Source organism: Clinocottus analis, unplaced genomic scaffold (assembly GCF_023055335.1).
Source record: "Clinocottus analis isolate CAN_PGR_092001 unplaced genomic scaffold, fCliAna1.0.p SCAF_22, whole genome shotgun sequence".
In the NCBI taxonomy this organism is placed as follows: domain Eukaryota; kingdom Metazoa; phylum Chordata; class Actinopteri; order Perciformes; family Cottidae; genus Clinocottus; species Clinocottus analis.
In genome coordinates, this window is record NW_027175954.1 from 8,708,909 (window position 1) to 8,730,926 (window position 22,018).

Sequence of the window (22,018 nt, forward strand, 5' to 3'; positions counted from 1 at the left end):
AGCAAAGAAAACCCTGAACTGAAGTCTGCTCAGCTCAGAGCCGGTTTGCCATCGTCCCTGGCAAGGAAGGAATGCACAGGTGAACACAAGTGCACGGCTAGTTCTCTGCAGGGGCTTTTGGCAGATTTAGGACACACACACAGACACACACCACACACACACACACACACACACACACACGCGCACACACACACACACACACACACACACACACACACACACACACACAAAGAGGTGTCTGAGTCCTGGCTTTGGTCCAGTGGCCTGGGGCAGATCTTTATCCTCCAGCCCACCAAAGCCCTTTAAGCCCTGCAGCTATACCAGTCTGTTATACTCCTTTCTCCTTTCTATATCCCTCCTTGCTTTACCAAATCATTTTTTTAATTCTTCTTCTCCCTGGAATCCACCTCCTCTCACTCAAATTTTTTTAATTTTTAAAAAAAAATCATTCTAATTATTCAACTTTTTCCTCCAGATCTCTACGCTTCACTGTCTCTCCACCACCTCAGGGCTGCTGTTTCATCTCGCTCCAACCTTCTTCCCATCTCTCTGTGGAGGTCCAGAGTCCAGTGGCTGAAGCACCAGAATGTCAGACAGCCATATATTAACATTTAGACAGCCTCTGGGCCTGAAAGGGAGCTCCGGTTTAAATCAGTCACATCCTCTCTGCGCGCTCAGAAAAGTGTCACAAGCGGACTGGTACAGCTGGCAACAGCGGAGCACCAGTGTCAATCTTCACGGGTGTTTTACCCCGTCAGTTGGCCTACGTGACTGTTTCATGGGTTTGTAGGTTTCACTCTCTCTTACTTTTTCCTCTCACACTGTTCTCTTACAATTCCATTAAACACATTGTGGTATGTTGCCTTCAGTGTCAAGTCAATTTGACAGTCTAGCTTCTCTATGGGAAATCGAGCATTAAAAGAACAGTGTGTGTGTGTGTGTGTGTGTGTGTGTGTGTGTGTGTGTGTGTGTGTGTGTGTGTGTGTGTGCGTGTCCCATTCCAATAACTGTGGCTGAAACTACCCAATATTTTTAATATTCTTTAATCTTATTTTTTTCATGAAATGTTCAACAAAACCCAAGAAGACAGTAAAAAACACCCATCACAGTTTCCCAGAGCCCAAGGTGAAAATTTCAGATTGCTTGTTTTATCTGAATAACAATCCAAAATCGAAATATGTCCAATGTACACAGATATATAAAGGAGAAAAGCAGTAAATCCTTACATATGAGAGCCAAGAGCCAAGTCAATTATTCAAACAAACACCTTGGTTCAGAAATACTTCTATAAATATTGGATGAATTGCTGGTTATTACCATGGCCACAAAAGTCTCAAGTTTTAATACCAAGTTTTAATACCAAGTATGTGGCAAAAATGTTCCAAAAATCTTGACGCTTTTAAAATATAGTTGACCTTCTAAAGGAAAAATAGTTGCACACTTGTAAGGTTTACCCTAAAGAAGATGGTCATGTTGAAAAGTCGGTCTATTACTAAATTATTATATACCTTTTACTTTAACGAGTGTGTGACTCTTTTTCCTTTACATTTGTATCATCCACGTGGTCAGCACCTCTCAAAAGTGTGTGTTCCCTCTCTCTCTCCTTCAGTACATTAACTATGTAAAAATATAGACTACATCAATAAAGCAGCCTACTTTGGCCAAATACTTATTCAATCTTTTCAAATTCACTATTTGTATGATTCAGCCCAGCAGAAGACAACTAATCTCAACTTTTTTCATTGAATTAACCCATGCAGTGTCCGTACGCAGTGCATGCCCGTTTGGAGCCAGCAGATTGATCGGCTAATTGCATTGCTTGGTTGCAGCGTTGCTGGGGTGATTGCCCATTTGGTACCTGAGCCTGCGCAGAGCGGGACTCTTGCTTTGCCCCCAAAGTGCAGCATTCTCAAGAAGTGCTCATCTCGAGTTGACTCCAGGGAGCTTAAGAAAAGTATGGCGTTAGTGTATTCATAACGCAGCAGCAAAAATGAACTGCCGTCATGAGCTGTGGCCTGAAGCCCCACCACCGCCGCTGCACAGATTGCCAGCGCTTGTTTATTCAAAGTCTATTAATATTGCATGTGTGACATGTCCAAATCTTACCACCTTTGATACTGCACATCCTTTGGTCTGCTACAATACACCCACCAATTGTGAAGTAGATCGGATGAACAGTTTCCGATATATGGAAAGAACACCGACAGACAGAGACTCCCTTATCGATTGATGCAACTAAAAAAAAAACAGTCCTGCAATTGTGGCGGTGACAAAAAAAAACAAGCTAAAGTAGAGTGAATATTGATTGGCACTTCATCATGATGACCAGAAACACAATTCCAAATCACTGCTAATATTGTTCCCGGTTTATACTAGTAGGGTCTACCTGCGGTCGCGCAGCAGCCACTTTAGTAAAAGACTCTCCCACTGCGATAACAACCAGGATAACCATAACTCTGAGCTTTTCCTAAACATTACCAAAGTTTGAATGTTTTGAAGGTGTATCATGTAGTAAGCATGTCCTGTAGGACTGTGCGCCAGTAGACAGACCAACTTGAAGTAAGAAACAGTTTGCTAGTACGTTTGCCAGCTTCATAGGGGGACGCCAGTGTTACGTTTTTAGATTCTTCTGGTCCCCCCACCTGGAAGAAAAATCAGTTAATGCAGCCTTAAAAGAAGCATTTGTTGATGCCAGATCCCTAGTGGATGTAGTGGAATTTGAGTATGTTCATAGCATGTAAATGTGTAGCTGTCTTTACGTTACATAGAAGAAACCCAAGCATCCATGTCCCCAAAAACAAGCACTAGAAGTTTCTTGTTTTAAAGTTTGGTCTTTCCTGACGCAATGTTTAACAGGTGAACTTTGTGTACAGTGACGATGGAAAACAGAGGAAATTCATTGCTGGAACAGCAGAGCAGAGACAGGGTGGAGCACATTGATGGCGTGAAATCCCTGTAAGGATAATTCTTCGTAGTTAGCGAGTCTCAACGGTCTCACAGTCTGGTACTTTTTTGTTGCTGTCGGCAGCCTCGTTTGTGCAAATTGGAGTGTGTGTGCATGTGCACGTTGGCACGACTCCATGTGTATGTGTGTATGTGTGCTTGCTCACTATGGGCTGTGTTTGTGGTACTGCAGAGGTGACAACAACCAAAAATACACTAGCTCTGCAGGCCTGAATTATTCAGAGAGTGGAGACGGAGCAGCAGGGGTGTGGGGATGGAGATAGATAGATGGATGAGAGACAGCAGCAACAGAAGAGGGAAACAGTACAGTGACGACCGAAAGACAAGAATGTGAGAGTAAGTTGAAAAAGTGGAGACTCGTCAAAAGCAAGCCACACACACACCAGACACATGCAGGCTGGTTGTAGCAAGAGAGAACATACACACAGAAAAACATACATTTCAATCTGGCCTGCTGGGGTGCATAATCAATTCTTGCATCTGCACACGGCAGCGCTAAAACAAACAAGCAACAACACAATCAAGCACAAATCCTTGCTTCGAACACTCACACACACAGATTCTGGTCTTTAATGTCTGCACAAAAAACACACATCAGCAATGTCTCTCTCCCGCACACATAAACAAACTGCATGCTTGCTCTGCTGCCTCCTATTTTACTTTTTATACCCACACACATTCGTCCATCTCTTTTATTCTATGCATGCAGGCTCCCCATCGCCTATCACTCACATTGAAATTCCATCTGTTTTTGCAATCTGGGAGTGCAGCTGTGGAGCTTTCACATTTCCTGTCTTCCTGAGAGGGACGTATGGAAACCCAAAATGGAGACTGGAGTGTGGAGCCATATTTATTGCCTTTTGTACACGTCCAATATCTAAAGCACCTTACTGTACTCTGTGAGAAAAGATGTTTTGGGGTGGCCCTGCATGGAGATTGTCTAAATATTTCCGTAAATGAATGTCAGCAAGTCACCCCAACTAATACTTTCAGGGAAAAACTGTTTGCAAGACAACAAGACAAACTTTAAACTGCACTGACTTATATGAACTGTGTACAGGTGACTGCTGTAGGCGGATCATAATGAGTAACTTCCGCTCAGCGCAAAGCACTTAGACAGAGAGGTGAGGTCTGGAAATAAAGGCTGTTAGTGTACGTCTCAGGCAGCATCAGAGTCCCATTATAGTGGATGTCTTCCCATCATCTGTGTGTGTGTGTGTGTGTGTGTGTGTGTGTGTGTGTGTGTGTGTGTGTGTGTGTGTGTGTGTGTGTAAACGAAGAGGAGAGGGGTCTGGAGAGTAATGGATTTAATTCTGAAGATGACGACCCATGAACCAAATGTATCCCAAGACTACACACATGACAGCAAACTTGACAAATCTGTCATACAGTTTGTTGTATGTATGGATGTAGAAGGCAACAGGATGTGGAAGTTGGGGACAATGTGGTATTTAGCCACACAGGGGAATGCTCTTTCATGAGCATTTCATGAACTGAAAACACACTTTCATGAACTGAAAACACACTGAGAAAGGGTTAAAAGTTGTCCACGGACCACTCCTACACACTCCAGTGGCAACGACCTGTCAATCACAAAGTAGCCCCGCCCAAAAGCATTCCCCGTTTTATTGTCTATTTTATTGTAAATGAGACCATCACTTACAAAGTGAACATTATGAGAAGAAGAAACTTGTGTTTAGTAAATCAAGTGAGACGGGACAAGAATGAAAACAAACAATAGCATGTTGTGTGTTGTTGGCTGCGGAGTTTGGAAAAACCTACAAAGATTACTTTTTAAACACACCTGTTGTTTACTCAGTTTCAACAATTAATAAAATGCATGCAATTGGGACTTCACCGAAAATATTGACACTTTGCAGTAGGTGGGAAATATTGTGAACTAACTATCAGGTTGTGTTTATCTTGGACAACAGTATTTTTCTTTCTTGACTTTGACTAGGAAGTGTAATACTTGTTCTCAGTGCAACGCAATACTACAACTCTTTTTTCTTCTTCAATTTTCTAAAGCGCCAACAGGCCTGCTGGTTCCACGTGAGCAGAACTAACAGAGTAACAGAGTGGTTGTCAGGCAGCATTAGAGACTATTAGGTTTTAGTTCTGCTGAGGCCATTACAGCTTTTAACTGCCGAAGGAAAGGAAAGAAGGAACAGGAGATGTGCGTGCGCGTGTGTATGTGCGTGCGTGTGTGTGCATGTGGGTGGACCGCATGTGTACAAACGGTATGTGCTTGTGGGTAAGTGTACAGGGGTGTATGTGTTGTCAGTGGATGGACTGTGTGTACACATGTTTTCTGTATCTGTGTACAACGAGTGAGCAGAAAGGTCAGAGGAGAGAGCGTCTGACCTGCAGCGTGTTTTATAAGTGGAACATGTAGAAGGAGAACGATGCTCTGTTGGTAACGCTTTTTTCACTAGTCTAATATTTTGTAATACTTTCTTAAACATGTGTTGATTGGTCCTCATTAAAATTGAAGTCATGGTACTGATATTATAGCTTAGCTAGTTGTGTTAAAAATTAATCTCTGTAAAACAACAAGAAATGTTTTTTCTTCTCCAAATGTCTGCCAGTGAGTCAGATAGCTGAATAACTTCAATAGGAGTCAAAACTTAGATCCTGGAATACTTGATGAAATTGGGTCAACACAACCTTCATCTCAATACTTCCCTGTATATGCTGAATTTACCTTGGTATATAGTATAGATAGATTGTGGATAAATGATCCAATCAGAGAATCACAAAGATTCAGTTGTTGATCAAACACCTTGACAAAACTTTTAAATGAATTAAAAAAAATTAGATCATTGACGACAAAAAAAACCTTTATTGAATATAGGAACTGCCACTTATTTTCATTAGGAAATAATTTGTCATTTACGTTCAAGATTTTGAAGATTATTAATTTAAGAACATAAAAGTGTCCTTAACAATTTGTCATAGCTCATGGTAATGCCTTAAAATGTGTTGTTTTGTCGAACCAATGGCCCAACACCCAAAGATATTCAGTTTAAAATGATAAATAAATGTAAAGAAAACTAGCAAACACTTACATTAGAGCTGGACACACACACACACACACACACACACACACACACACACACACACACACACATTAGTTTCTGTAAAAAGAGACCATGAACCACAACCCACAATGTGCTTTTCCGAGGATTGGAGTGGCCACTAATGCAATATCATGTCAGCTTCCTCCTCGTGACCTCTGCTCGTCACTCTCTTGCTGTCATAGTGACTGTAAAGTTCTAAAAAAAAAAACAGAGGCTGAATCCAGGCAGGTGTCAGCTCGCCGTCCATTTCCCGTCACATGCAGGTGAAGCGTGGGATACAGTGGGAGTGTGAGAATTTAATGGTGTGAGGGAGCATAACTGTGCCGTGAGCGAGTCTGAGCGCTGGCGTGTGTGCATGTGTCTATGTGTGTTTTAGCTTTGCACTCGGGTATAAAAGATTCTGCTGCAGTGCTTTCACACATGAGCCTTTACTGCAGAATCCAACCATGATGTCATCTTTTCCTTTCATCTTTCTCTCGCTGAATCTCTCAAGCTGTGGAAGGAGGGGATTAATTCAGTCATGATGTCAAGTGAGAGGATCGTATTCGATGGTGAAGAGACGGGAAAGAGAAACAGAGACGTAAAGGCACTTAGCGTTTTAGAAAAAGAAAACCGTGACGAAGCAGTGGATCACTTTATGCCTGAGACTCCTTATTGCAGAGTATTAAAACTTAAAGTAACACCTGACTCACTGTGCTAACCAAAACATACGTTGCACCTGTATAATTGCTCCACATAAATGTTCTTCTGTTTCGCAAAATGAGGATTTGCTGCCTTCCTGCATTTTAAGAATAATGTTGTATAAATAGAATAATTCCTGAATATTGTCAATCACTCACTTTATTAAAGACATTTCTTCTTCACATCTTCATCAGGTAAATCTCATACGGACAAAGTGTTCTTTATACAATCAATCGTTATGAAGGTCTGAGGACAAAACGTCATTAATGGAGTCAGTGCAAGCGTTTTTATTTATTTATTTATTTTTTAAGCTTTTTGATTAAACACACTTGGAGAATTTTGCAGTAATCCTACAAATCATTACATTCTGAAAATGTAATACTGCAATAATTATAAATTGCTTCAATGGTAAATTGAAAACCTCCTATGACTACTGGCAAAACAAAACCAAAGAAAAGCTATATTTTCAGAAAATAACTTTGTTATGTCGTAACATGCACTTTTATAGAACTTGGTGACATTTCTTAGTTTGGATTTAATACACACAATTACCTCTGTTTCTTAATTAAAATGTGAATACATTAGTGGAGAAACATAATGAATGCAGATTTCAAACGAGGGCTCACTGAATGATAAATCAGTCGGTGGCCTTTACAGTCCCCAGTCAACCCGACCGAACACCTATGAGAGAACTTTTGAGTTCTTCAGACTTGTACAATCAATGACACGGCGCATGAGAGCCGTTATGCAGGCGTGTGGTGGAGCAACACATCACCAGGACACTTTATGTTGGTTTGTCCTTTAATTTATCACCAGCATCATTATTTCTTCTGTCACAAACATCCAGCACTGAATTGTGAGGTTTCTGCCCTCATCTCCAGAAATACCATGTGTGCTCCACATCATGTTCCTCAAGAGACGAGTACAGTCGATGCCATCAAGCACTCCTCAAAACGCCTTTATCCGACCGCTCCTTAGTGCGTGTTGGCTACGATTACATGAAAACCACAACACAATGTCTGCGGACGCTGGCAACATTTAGCTTCTGATACATTTCAACCAAATGTATGTCCATAAATATATGTGCAGATATATTAATTTTATACATTTGCTTATCGATATGTTGATGCACTTGAGTGTGCGCACGTTCTTTTTTTCAGCAGGTTTTCATATGTATATGTACACTTTCACTTTTTTTGCCTTGAAGCTGCCATAATGAGCTTTAGGACAGAGGGGCTGAATGCTGCAGCTCATCTTCAGAGTTCACAAAGACAACTGTTATATAATTCAGACAGTCTTCCTGTCAGATCGACAGCTTTTGATTGTTTCCTCAACAAGTCGCAATTGAGGTTTCTCTGACCTGAGGGACATAAATCTTGCCATGCCCAAGGAAAAAAAGACATAAACTCAGGAGTTCAACCCCGGACATGGCACTCACCACATCTTGATATGTGATGGGTTTTTTCTGTGATGTCAGCAGTAAAGAGAATAGAAAATATGTACAGGAGAGGGAGGGAGAGAAAGCAGAGATGGTGAGAGAAAAAAGAGAATGCAGAAGTCAGGGAGAGAAAGGAACACCGTTTGATGAAGAGACAAAAAAAAAGACAGAGGTGCCAGTGATTGGACAGAGGAAGGTGACAGTGTCCCTGGTTCCTCTGATGTCCACATTGAGACTCTGCCGGAGCCGCCTGCTCCTCTTCCTCCCCCCACTAGCTAAACACATCACACTTAGATGAAATACACACACACAAACACGCACACACACACGCACACACACACACACCCACGCGCACACACACACGGGTGGGGGTGGAGATAGCCCTGCTCCCCTGGTGAAAAACTGATTTTGAGACACGTGTGTGTGTGTGTGTGTGTGTGTGTGTGTGTGTGTGTGTGTGTTAGTGTGTGTGTGTGCGCGTTTGCAGAGTGCACAGTGAAAGCTCACTGAACAGCAGAAGCACAGCACAGCCTAGTGGCAGCAATACAAAGAGCCTGAGGCAGGACAAGGGATCAGTTAAAAACTTCTAAATTACTTTAAATGATTGTGTTTTTTGAGGAAACAACTTTTAAAAAACTTTTTTGCAAAAAAGAAAATGCTGTTTACTCATTTGACACTACTCATGAAACCAGTGACGCTGATAGATACTGATTTTCTGGACTCACTTTGATGTTGAGGGTGCTAGCAGGCACTGGATAAGGCTACACTATACAGCAGATGGCATACATGTGTAAAGTGACACTAGCACAAATATAGAGAGGTTCAATTTAATTCAGTTCATTGTATTGTTTTGCAAGCCGATAGAAATAACAAGAACAAAAGTCAACAAAATAGCCAATGTTTGCTAAATTGCCTTAAATGATGTCATTTGAGTCAGTATCAGTTGGGTTCATGTCAAAATGGTAACCCTCAATTTGAAACTCACGGAAGATAGTTAAGGTTAGGCGTTGGCCTAATGGTTAAAGTTAGGCCTGATCATCCAAAGTGAGTTTTTGCAAATCTTCTGTTGTCATCGAGACCGAACAGTTGGGCTGAAGGTTTGAAAATGAAGAAAATCTGGCAATGTTGAGTTTTCAAGTGAGTTCATCGGACCCTTCTACTCCTGGGGGAGTATTTCCTGATACAATGTGAGGTCCTGGGACAGGAATGTCAAATGTGCACAGAAAGCCGTCTGAGGAAAATTTGAAATGTCTGATTCTGGGGCTGTGCAAAATTGAATTGTAGCCCGCTCCTCGACTCTGCTTCAGGCTAACATCTCGAGGCTACATTAGCAACTAATAGCGTATAACACACCTGAATCTCTAAAAGAACAAGCGGTGTTGGAGTTGCACTGTGGGTCATGTAGGTGTGTGTAGGTAATGTGTGAGCGAAGCATTACTAGAATAAGTATTTCAGAGTATTTCATCATACCTTACCATCAGTTCCAACCAATATTGGTAACACAGCTACCTGTTGTCAGTGAAAACCTATTTTTAGGATAATAAACAGCATTGACAATATGCTGCAAGAATGGGTAAAAAAGGATTGCCTGCTTTGGAGTTAAAACAAATCTTCACTGTCCCACTGTAGCGTTGCAGCACCAGTCCTCAACAATTAGCACCGTAATATCGTCTCAAACAGGGTTTTTCTACATTGCTAAATCAGAGCATCCCTATTTTGGCTGCATACATTGTTCCTTGTTCATTCTTACAAGTCTCACAGGCCCTGCTGCTGAAACACACAGCATGATGCTCACACCTCCCTGCTTCACAGCAGGACGCCGTTACACAAGTGATGAGCACAGCTCACTCTGCCTCGCAGCTTCCATCTGATCACCAAACCTTTTGCTTCTTGCTCTGCCTTTTTCTACAGGACACCCACACTGAGCTGTGTGTGTGTGTGTGTGTGTGTGTGTGTGTGTGCGCGTGCGTGTGTGTATGTGTACCTGTCTGATGGGCTCTGGGACCCGGTAGCGGCAGCAGGAGTGTGTGAGGCGTACAGCTGTGTCCACACTGATCTTGTGGCCGACGGACACATAGACCGGCTTTGAGCTCTTGTCGGAGCTTCTCAATGCCTGGACCCACAAAGAAAACGTCTTCTGTAACTTGGACCATATTTCTTCTTCTGTTATTGTGATTGTCATCCACGTTTTGTTGAGTTTAACTTTTCGCAGGGTGGGTGCTCTTTTAAGTCAGCAGCAACAAAACAACACTGTTGTTAAAAGTATGTTTCCATTTTGTGAGTGTGTGTGTGTGTGTGTGTGTGTGTGTGTGTGTGTGTGTGTGTGTGTGCGTTTGTTCTTTGCCGCACCTTTCCAAGCACTTTGCCTGAGGCGGCAGTGAGTGGGAAGCTGTCTCCTCCTTTCTGCAGAGCAGATATCTGCAGAGGCAAAAATCAAAGTTAAAAAAGATGCACAGCACGACAATACAAATGGCAAACTGAAACAAACTATTAACCTGCTGTGAAAGCTTCTCCGTCTCTTCTCGTTCTTTAACCGCTGTGACTTGACTCGCATCGCTGTACATTTGGAGTTTTCGTATGTTTCCACAATCCAAACCGAACAAACTACAAGATAGCAAATTCTTGATTTGTGGTATTCACTTCATAATAAAATGTTTTCTTTAGAAAACATTTTCCAAAGCAAAATGTTGACAATTATATTTTGCACAAGGCAACAAAATAACTTCTTGTCAACGTGACTCTGACTTTAATCTGTCGACAAAAACAGCTGTCTGTTTACCAACGTGAAGCTTTGGACACTAAGGACACGGTGCTTTGTCCTCCTCTACTTGCCACTGGATTAACCTTTAGATTTGAAAGAAAGCATCATGTACGCACAAAAGCATTTTAGTCCCTCCAGACAAACACAATCAGCGCAAGCTGAATATTATGTTCTTTGTTGAAAAGGAAAAACTTTTTTTTTAAATAGTTAAAAAAAAAAGTTCTACAAATGTTTTTTTGTTTTTTTAATGTTGCTTCTAAAAAAATCCTCTTTACGAACCAAACTTTTGGCTGAAAGAAAAATCAACGTGAGCAAAGCAGTCCGATAAGATAATTTAAACTTTACAACAACAATAATAGTAAGAAGAATTATCTAATGTTGAATGAAACTGTATCATCGGATAACCAATATTAAAAAGACCATTGGGGCCAAACATGACTTGATCAGGAATTCCCTCCGGATTCTTTCTTTTTGTAAAGCGACGATGGATATTTCCTGGCTAAAGAATATAGGAAAGATATCATGGTTTGACTTCTTATAGGCATCTAGAAAGTTTTTTCACAGCTGCTAATGATGTGCTATCGAGCCAGTTACCTCACAGACATTCATAATAGAACATTTAAAAATAAATCAAGAATAACAGACTTGATTCTCAAAGATAACTCTCCTTGAGCCTGAGAAAACCACGGCTGAAGAGTCCACAGTGGCTTCCAATCAGTCTGATATTAAATATGTAATACAAAATAAATAACCAAACAGTAAATCTGGCTAGCATTTGCTGATTAAAAAGGCAAGCAAGACAAAACCTCAACAATACGTCTGATTTCAGAATAGTGGATGATGAACTCAAGGTACCTGCATTTTAAAAAGTATTTTTTTATCTATAGGATCCAAAGTTTTTGTCAAACAGTTGAAAGAAAGACCGTGCAAAGTCAGACAGTGATGTGGGTGGTCGCTGTTGACAGGTGTGCTGTAGGTTATGGGCCAGAGCGATGACGAGAGCTTAGCCCCCATGATGGATGGGGTGTCTGCACCACTGTGACTGATTACAGCAAGCAGCCAGCAGGGAGACATGGGAAGAGGGGGGAGGGGCATCCGATCACAGCTGGGATGAGAGAGAGAGAGAGAGAGAGAGAGAGAGAGAGAGAGAGAGAGAGAGAGAGAGAGAGAGAGAGAGAGAGAGAGAGAGAGAGAGAGGGGGGGGGGGGGGGGCTTCTATGAAGCAAGAGAAGCCAGAATAGCAGAAGTCAGAAAGACAGAGCAGGTCATCAATAACACACTAGTTTGACTTACAGCCAGGCCATGAGTGAGTGACAGACAGAGGAGGGGGCAAAAAGATGAGAGAAAAATAAAGTAAGAGATTCAGGCAAATTCCAACCAAAAGTTGAAATGCCTATGGAACATTGTTGGGAAGGTACAGACTTTTTTTTTTTGCTGAACTGACGTTTCTTAAAAAACAGAGAAGAATGAGAACAATCTTTGTATCCGCTCGGTCATTGTGTGTATTTGTACATCCGCACAATGAGTTTGCTCTTGAGGTTTGCACGTTTAATGACAGCAGCTGGGATAAAGTTATCTCTGTAACCTTCAGAAACACTCAGAAGACATGTTTTTGTGTGCTGTCAGAGTCTTTGGAAACTTTCTCTTCAATCTAATTCCGCATGGCAGCATATTGCTCGTCGGTAGTACGTAGCGGCGTGCATGTAGATCCGGGAAAAGCTAATCTTATTTCATTCCAGCTAATTTTCTGAAATTTGGTAAGAAGCCTGATATGGCTCGTGTTTCATAGTTTACTTCACAGTTAATTTCCTACTAAGCGCTCAGACACCAACGCCAGTGTGGACCCGAGGCGACGCACTCCTGTGCCGTGTCTGTAGACACATTTGACGGCGGCCCCGGAGAGTTACAATTACATCAACATGGACGGGGAGGGAATTTCATGCACCGCTCCTGATCCAAAGCTGATAGCTTTGAGCTGAACGATGCAAGATGGTCGCGTACTGTGGGAGCAACCCGATACCTATAACGACCGTGTGCGAGCCACTGGGATTAGTATCAGCAGATACGTGTGACTGCATCCTCGGAGGCGACCGTGTTCAGTCGAGACAAGGATCAGATTCTGCCCCGCAGCAGAGACCAACCAATGTTTTCTGACAGCAAAGCCACTGACCGTAATTGAGGGAGATGGATACAGTCCTCGAGAGGATTTAATTAGTATGTTACACTACTACATGAACGCCGCTGGGGATGCAAGCAAATAGTCTCCTTGCCTGCTAATGGAGTTACGACTCGCTGAGATGAAGAGCCAGCCACGCTGGTAGCCTTCGAAACTTTTCAACAGCACTCATCATCCGCACAGACAGGATATGCCCATCACTGCTCTTCTACAGATCAACATAATGTACGAAGAGTTTGCATATTGATATTTTTCCGCAGGGAAAGCACTTGAGGTCAATTATCATCATTGTCATCTCAGGGCAAAGCACGTGTTCAAGATCTTTCTATGAGTTCACAAGATGTTGGTGTTGGTTGCTGAAGATCCCATTTTAAACTATTTTTTTCAATAGTGTGTGTCAATGCATCTACAGTATGACAAGTCATTTTAACATTTATTAGCTAGGCTGGATATGTATTGCAGATGTTAGATCTACAATTCTTCCTAAAATCGGTCACTTTTTCCTGTGTATTGGGAGTTAGTTTCAAATATCTGCAATATAAGTATTACCAGAAAGAACATTTTCGATATCTAATTGTTAGTCATCCTGATTTTAGTGTATCCAAAACAAAAAAACAGAGATATCCATAATGTAATTTTGAATTTCCAAAACACATTGTGACTATAGTAAAATGTAATTACGCAGATGCACAGTTGCAGATATCTGTTCTGGATATGGAAAAAGATAATATGCCAGAATGGCTCACATCCGTTTTGACAAGTGAAAATGGGATCGTGGATATCTAAATTGACAATTGTGAAGAGGAAAATGTAATTGTGGAAATCTGAAAGGGTTTTTTTTATAGAAGGAATTAAATTGCATGTTTCTGCAATAGATCCAGTCTAGCTATGAGAAGTCAAACATGCCACTCGGTCTTTTTCAGGACATGTTTTCCTCTTACTTTAGACTGGCCAGACTCCTGCTCATATGAGTGATTTAACTTGGACTTGTTTTTATTCTTTTCTCAACAGGTCATGAGGCTGCAGACGGAAACAAAGTGAACATTTGCATGTTAATGAAATCCAGTAATGTCGTCCCACAGGTATACTTTGACCAATGGGTATTTGTTCCAGCTTGATTCTTATTCAAAAAGTCACAGGCCTCTTTGTGCATTAGCTACACAAAGAGGCCTTGGCTTGTAACACAAAGTCACACTGTCAAAACAGCATTCGCACTAACACACACACACACAGACACACACAGACACACACACACACACACACACACACACAAACATAAAAGTGTTCACATGCACAGTCAAAAGTAATTGGGGATTCTGTCCGTTGCTTCGTCCCTCTGATATTTCTTTTGGAGAGCAAAGAGTAACAAACAACATTAAAGGAAAGTGATTACACTTTGATAATTTAAATAATGCATTGACCCGTGGTTGCCACCTCCGTTAAAGAAACAGCATTTGTACACGGTAAGCAGGAAAACTATTTGCGAGGTAGCGCACCAGGTTTTCCACATTGATATCCCACGGCATAGAAGGGACAAAAACAAATGAACAACTTTGTTAAGTGTGGAGAAACCTGAGTTCAAAACAAGTCTCACCTGTAACTGGTGCTCTTCATTCTTGTACACACCCTGCACCTGCAGCAGGTTCTTGGCCACGCCCACACACGGCAGCCCTGACAGCACCCCGAGATGACACGCCAAGCCGAACTCTGCTGGGTCCAAACGGGGACAATGTCAAATCAGAGCCCAGAGTCACTCTTGACACCAAAGCAATGTCTTTATGATATAATAACTTTTTTTTAAAGAGACACACAAGACAGCTCACCTTGAATCCTGAACAAGTGCTTTTAAATGATCTGAAATGGATCTGAATCTCAATAGCTGAATTAAAGTTAGAACAGGGAACTGATATCTGTTCATGATTGAATTCAGATTTCTCTATAATCAGCGGTGTTATTTTTGTATTACATTAGTTTGTTGGTGCTTTTGTTTTGGTGAATCGCTCAAATATCTTTATTGACTAGTTGTCCTCTTTAGTTTTGTATGTGGAGTTTAAGTGGCAGTGTTTGTTTCTGTCTTCAAATCCCATTTGTTTTAAAAAAAAAAAAAGGTCCGCAACAATATATATCGTCCCCTTTGTGCTCAGTTAATTATGTCAATTTTGTCTTTGTTAGGTCAGTTTTATTCCATTAATGTTGAGTTAGTAGAGCCTGAGTTTAGCTCTGTTTAGTTCTCTTTTGTGAGCCCAGAACTTTGTTGCTAACCGTGTAACTTTCTTTGGGGTAAATAAAACCCTAGATTTTTTTAAAACCCACTTTTGAGTCCTCGTGCCTGCCAGCTTGGTGCCTCACGTGCAAGCCCACTCACATCATACTGTTGAAATAATGATGATGAGCAACCAAATACGGAAATAATGTTAATGATGCGAAAACTCTCCCGAATCAGAATAAGTTCTTTCAGTTCTGCTTACAATATGTGAATGCAGCATGACACAAATGAAATGCAATGCTTTTCTTTCCATGAAATGAACACATTTTGTAAAAAAGATCAACATGGAGCAGCTTGACTGACCTCTGTAGTGGAAGAGGCCATTCCCATCCACAAACACCACCTGTTGAGAGGGCACAACTGAAATGAATAGACCTATAGTACAAAACTAAGATGTCACCGGTTTATCTGCGGTTAATTTCCCAAAAGTAACGGCCATTTGTACATTTTAATATGCGACATGTCATAGCGGAGCTTTAATTAATATCGTTAATCATGGCTGCTGAGACACTTCAGCGGAGCAGAGGCATCGTTAGTGTTATTAGATCCACCTGTGCTCTCCTGATATAACAAGTTAAAATGTCTGCTGTGAGACTTTTTTCTGCTTGTCTGCAGTCTGTGGCCAGGCTGCGACCGCTGCCTGATACAACGTCTGGAGATGAAAGCCTCTTTTACACATAGCTCCAAGTAAATTACTGGGTTAACCTTTGAGGCGGTGGCGGTTATGCACCAAATATATGGATGCCAACCGCCGTTAAACATCAAGAAGAAGAACCTTTGAGGCACTGCTAGAGATTTTTCTCCACTCATATATGCACTACATTTAGAAATATTTTCGTTTTGAGGACTTTTTACACATGCCATAACAATGCTGGAACAGAAAAGGGCAAGAACAAAGTTCAGCAGATGGTGGTGAGGCATCACTTATAGATGCTCGTCATCATAAAACTGGAGGAAAAGAAGAAGAAGAAAAAGGAGAAGAGTCAAATCATCTGCAAATGCATTGGTGTAAATGCTAAACTATGAATACGTCGCAGATTCAAATACATCAGCGGTGATTTGTTCTCTGTGGAAATGTCTTTCGTCAGATGGAAGGTAACCCCAAAATGCATGTTTCGTTAAATGTTACGAGATCTTAAGGTCAGAAACTGGTGGTGCAGAATACCCTGAATATCGACGCTGCTCCAACTCACACATGACCTCTTGTTCTTGAGCTTTTCAGCGATCGACTGCATGTTTTAAAAGGGACAATAGAGCGTGCGATAGCAGAGTGTCTTTATCCTGAGCTTCAAAAGGTAGTTAGTAAGAGACAAGATCCTCACACTGATGCTCTCACTCTTTCAGCCCCACTACCTCAAAGTCAAAGGTGACAGACTTATTTCAGCTGTGACTCATAAGTCACTGGGAAAAACATCACTTCAAAAGTTGCAGATGAACGGAGCAGTGACCCAATCTTTACACAGCTAAGTGTCAGTACAAATAAAACTGTGTTGTTTCTACACACCTCCGTGTATGGCGACACAGAGACAGAGTGGGAGGATGCGAGGGAGGCGGGTGGACTGCGACAAACAGAAGTGAGTGGGTGAGGATGAATGAGAGGCGACTTTTGGAGAAACCGTGTGAGAGAGAACAGAAGAGCTTTGTCATAAGAGTTAATACAGTGTGTTTTAAATGTGCATGAAGTTTATTACCATTTAAGTGAGCCGAAAAGTGTCAGTGTCCCATTGAGTGTCAGTAAGTTCGAACCAGATTTCTAAGTCTGTGACTTCCATGTACTCATGGCTACAGTTCATCCTGGATACATAACAAATGAATGACTAAAATGTCATCTGTACTATGGGATTAAGGCTTAATGTCATAACTAATACTGATTCAAACATATAAGCGTGTGACCATGCTGGCTTTATCATTACAATCAAAGCACACCTGAGCCTCAGCCCACCTGAAGCTAGCAAAGTCCAACTACAGGTGAGCAAGGAGATGATAGAGCCTGACTGAGGTTCATGGCCACTGTTTATTGAGGGGGAACCGTCTTGATACACAGTAGCTGTCTCCTGGTCTTTTCGGTGCTGGTTTAATGCCAGCAAAACTTAAGAATCAAAAATGATCAAAGATGAAGAAAGGGCTTTGGGCGCACCAAAACTCAACTTCTCTGGACCAAATTTGAATGTCTTTGTTTTTCTGCAAGTAGAAAAACGAGCAATGGCTTACATGTATTCAACACAAAAGTGTGACACAGAAGACCCAAATAAAGTCTAATCTCAGCATTTTAAGGGCTGAAGTCATGTGAGGTGCTCCTCTAGCACCTTAATGAAGCAAATCTGGGGCATGCAACTGCTGCACTCAACAACAGGACATTCTTCTGTGTCTGTGCTGGTGCTTCACCAAACTAAGGGCACGCTAACAGCCATCTACTGTAGATACACTGACTGTAGAGGCTCAAACTTTAACCAATTACAGTATTAGAGCCACTCGGGGGGCAAACAGGAGAACATGTTAGGACCCGTGTTCTGCCACAAACAAATCAATCCAATGTCCATTCCAGGACTGTCTTTTTCTGTACATTATTCCGTGACTAATCTGTGACACCATAGCATACAATCACTAACATGTTGGTCACAGCACAGGATACCAAAAGTAGGAAAACACAGGCATGTTGAAACAAGCACACTGAGCTTCCCTTTCACACACACCTGTTCCCATTAGAGCCTGTATGCCCTGTATGCTGACTATTTTTAAGTACATCATACAACCCTACTTTAAAATATTTAAACTATCCCTTTAATCTTCTAAGACCCACTTTAGTGTGTATGTGCAGAAGTTGACCTGAGGCAGGAGTTTGGGCTGGTTCCTCTCCAGCCGCTGGAGAGCTTCCAGAAGGAAAGGGGTTTCTCTGAAGGCCAGGAAGCCAGCTATGTAAGGGGCAGTCAGGGTCACCATCTGACTGTCTTCATAGAGCACCTGGGAAGAGATGAGGGGACAGATATCACGGTTAATATCTCAGAATACCGACACGGTCCCATGCTCCATTCCAGCATCCTATTCAGGGACACTGGAGCTGATCCCAGCTGTCGTTGGGCGAAGGCAGGGTTCACCCTGGACAGGTCGCCAGTTCATCGCAGCATCGAAGCATCTGTTGTCCTGAATGGAGCTGTTGGGGTCATAGTGCTGCATGCATGCATCCACCCCAGTGTGTATTTAAGGGTGAGTCCACAGATGCACACACAAGCTGTGTAAGATCAGCACTAACATCCCCCATCTGGCAAAAAATGAAACATCTGTTACTTCTTGTTGATTTAAGGCTGTGAACATGGTCTGAACATCAGACGAGTTATTTTATTTAAGTAGCCTGCTGTGTTCAGAAGTGGACACCATTATAAATTAAGGTTAAACAAGCTTTCAAATTATATTAACTGAAAAGATGTTACAGCAGACATATCCACTCTGTAAATCTCATGTCCAGTGCTCTGCTCTGAGAAAATTAAAATAAAACAGTACACAAAATGGTTTATATTTGATATTTCTGGTTTTATTACGAAGTATCTGTGCATGCACCGATGACAAGACGCTTTGTTCTCCCTCAACACAGAAAAAAACACCAATCAGCTCATTTAAAACAACGCAAGGCACAAAAAACAACCCACCCTCGTGTTTGAGTTAATGTCTCCTCCTAATCTAAAAACAAGGACACCTTTGCATGTTGAATTTATTGCCAATAAAACGTTTTTCACCAGTTTTCAGCTCACAGTGACAACATGTGCCACAGTGTCAGATGCTGCAACATCAGATTCGTCGGTGGATGAACGCTGGACTCAAGGATGTTTCAGAACAGACTTAACCATTCAGGACATATCAATGTTGTATTTTTGACCAGCTTGTTATACGGAAAAGTTTTATTGACAAGAATTACAACAACTTTTAGTATTCATGGTTATTCATGCTGGAAAGGATAACAATTCACATTTACAGTCAATGTTTTTTTAAGTGTGTTTAAGACTATTTTGTATAGATGCAAACTGTCCAATAAAAGTGCCTTTTGTGTCATGTTACCAATATTACTTTGTGTCACAAATGGCCTGAGGTGCCAGTGTTAGAGTAAATTCAAAGCAAGCACCGAACATCATCCAAGTACCGGGCAGCCTTTCTGAACATCTCATTAGCTTTGTTGGGTCCATTTGTCGACAACGTATAGTGACAAATTTCATTAATTATAATGGGTTATACAACGAGAAGGAGCCAGCAGCCCGTGTTAATGCAGAGTTGAATGCAAGGGAGGAGAAATGCTTGTGAAAGGCTGATAGAAAAGAGAATAATGAAAAGAAAATTAGAACTGCCAAGGTCACTTAAACAGCAGCTTGTGTAACACGACTCGACCTTGAGCTGTGTTGTATACTAAACCTCGGCTCTCATGTGTATTATTATTATTTCTTTTTTATGCTTGGCAAGTCTGCTCTAAGAAAATGTATTTGGATGAGATTAGACATCCACAAACTTTTTTGGTTAAGAATATTAAAAATTAAAATTCATCTCACCTATGAGAGGAGACGCGTGTAAAATGATTAGAAGGCTGTTTTATTAAATGAATCAATAACATTCAGCCCCTTTGAGTTTGGATGTTTGGATTAAGAAATAAACTATTTTCATGGGAAGTTCCTTATTCCTTCATGATATTGTATTGTTCATGTACAGTTAGAATCTGTTTGGCATTTCTATTGCAGAGTATAACAATGCATGTGTCTTGATCCCATATAGTTGATCTTTGTGTCCGCATCGTACAATAACCCAAAGACTACAAATATTGTAAATAATATTTGTCTTGAAGCTCATTGTTTTGGTTTTAGAGCTTTGCAAACTTTACTGTTTTGGTTTTGGTTTCACTGCTCTCCTCATCCAGAATGCAGTTGTTTAGTTCAGAAAATAGGGACATTTTTCGCCTTAAAAGAAAACTAAAATCATAGAGGTTTAGGTTGAAGCCTGAACAGGATCTGTTTTAGTATCAGAAGGTTCCTGAGCAGAGTTGTAGTCAGAAAGTAATACAATAAATGATCTACGGTGACAAAAGTCACATCAGCTGCTGCTAAATCCAACCAGACATCAATCGTGGGAGTACAGTATGAGTCAGTTGTTGAAGTGTGTTCACAGTCTTCGTCGCGAACTCAGCTCTCAGGAGTCAAGATAAGTGTTGAGTGATGAAGCCGTGCATTCCAAGGTAAAGTCAGCCAGGCTACTTTTAAGGGCAAATTAATTTTTATAATCATTTTACATCATGGCATATCATTTGTATATTTCTTTTGGGAAAATGGGACTTTTTCTGACTCACACAGGTTCTGTTATGGAAGTGTTGGGACACTGTGCAACCACTTAGCAAATGCATTCTGTTCCCAGCGTCACCACTAGAGGCCGACAAAGCTCATAGATAACTCGGTGCATCTGAGATGACTTAGTACAGGGGCGTCTCACCTCCAGGTCCGGGTAGCTGAGCACCACGAGTTGGGCGCAGGCGTTGACGTCATCCGATTTGATGAAAGACAGGTCCACTCCTCCGACTCTCTCCAGACCAGAGAAGTCTGGACTTCGCTGCCAGTCCTCAGTGTCTTCGTCTATCACCTGCAGTCTGAGACGAGCCTGCTCGCTGCACAGAGGAAAGACTCCTGAGTCCAACATGCTCCCTCACAGCAGGACACAAGCAGGGACAATTACTCAAACTAATCCTCATGGGGGGGATTTGAGTTCTCAATTAATCGTTTTGTCTTTAAAATGTCAGAAAAAAAGTGAGAAATGTTTATTCGAATTTAATATGGAATCATGGCATTATCACAGGCCTTGTCATTACAAACTCATAAATCAATGGCTGCTGAGGACCGATGGCACAAGTCCAGAGATGCTGGCAAAGAGTTACAACGCGGGGACGCAGACAAGTGTAGCAGCACCTGTCAGCACCTTATGGAGCACTTTGTTTTTTGGCAAGCTAATACTTCAAGGAAACCAGTGATAGCAAGTGGCTACACCGTGAGAGATAAGTTCCAGTTATATAAGTTGTTCATGCCTGTGAGTTAGTGTCGGCGACAGGTTCAGGTGTATAAACGAAAGAACAGCACTCTGACCTCTCCCATTGTTTGACCAGATCTTCTCCAGGAGGAGCGAACATCTGTACCAGCCTGGTGAAGAGCACACAATGAGGTGGGCGAAAAAAAGATTTTAAATAAGAAGAAATGAACTGAGGGCAGCGTGAGCACCAGCGCTCGTGTCGTGTAGTTGTTTTGCTTCCGCGTACTGGCGTCATTGCGGGGGCGGGGCTTGCGTCTCGCTGAACGAGTTCATTCTGCCATCTGGTGGCCAGAAGGGTGAACTACATCAACAGAAAATGTCACATCATTTAGTGTTTTCCTGTTCGGACATTGCAGCTCCATGCACCATAATTAAAAAAATAATTATCTAAACAGTTACAACGTCATTGAGTCATTTTCTTTTGGTATACTTTATCTATTACAGTATGTTCTGTTCAGTCATGCCTGTGTAATGAACTACAATCAGTTCAAATTGATTGTGATGATGACAGTACAGGGCAATCACAATAGCTCCTCACAAGCCTGTCACAGCTTCACATCAGCAAGTAGGGCAAAGATAATGCATGCTCAAGTCTGATACAAAA

General features: G+C 41.6%; 1 protein-coding gene across 2 annotated transcripts in view; it reads right to left on the bottom strand.

Annotated features, from left to right (window-relative positions):
* The window catches only part of LOC137793212 (endonuclease V-like), a 47,888-nt gene extending 26,294 nt beyond the window's left edge, over positions 1–21,594 (bottom strand). For both annotated transcript variants that reach the window (XM_068589232.1, XM_068589233.1), the window contains exons 1-7: positions 21,471–21,594; positions 20,827–20,998; positions 18,193–18,327; positions 15,670–15,709; positions 14,695–14,807; positions 10,513–10,581; positions 10,148–10,276 (exon numbers count right to left, since the gene is read on the bottom strand). In XM_068589232.1, coding sequence (XP_068445333.1) covers positions 10,148–10,276; positions 10,513–10,581; positions 14,695–14,807; positions 15,670–15,709; positions 18,193–18,327; positions 20,827–20,998; positions 21,471–21,514 — 702 coding nt within the window. In that variant the 5' untranslated portion in view covers positions 21,515–21,594. The remainder of the gene's footprint in view (positions 1–10,147; positions 10,277–10,512; positions 10,582–14,694; positions 14,808–15,669; positions 15,710–18,192; positions 18,328–20,826; positions 20,999–21,470) is intronic.
* Between the last annotated feature and the right edge of the window lie 424 nt (positions 21,595–22,018).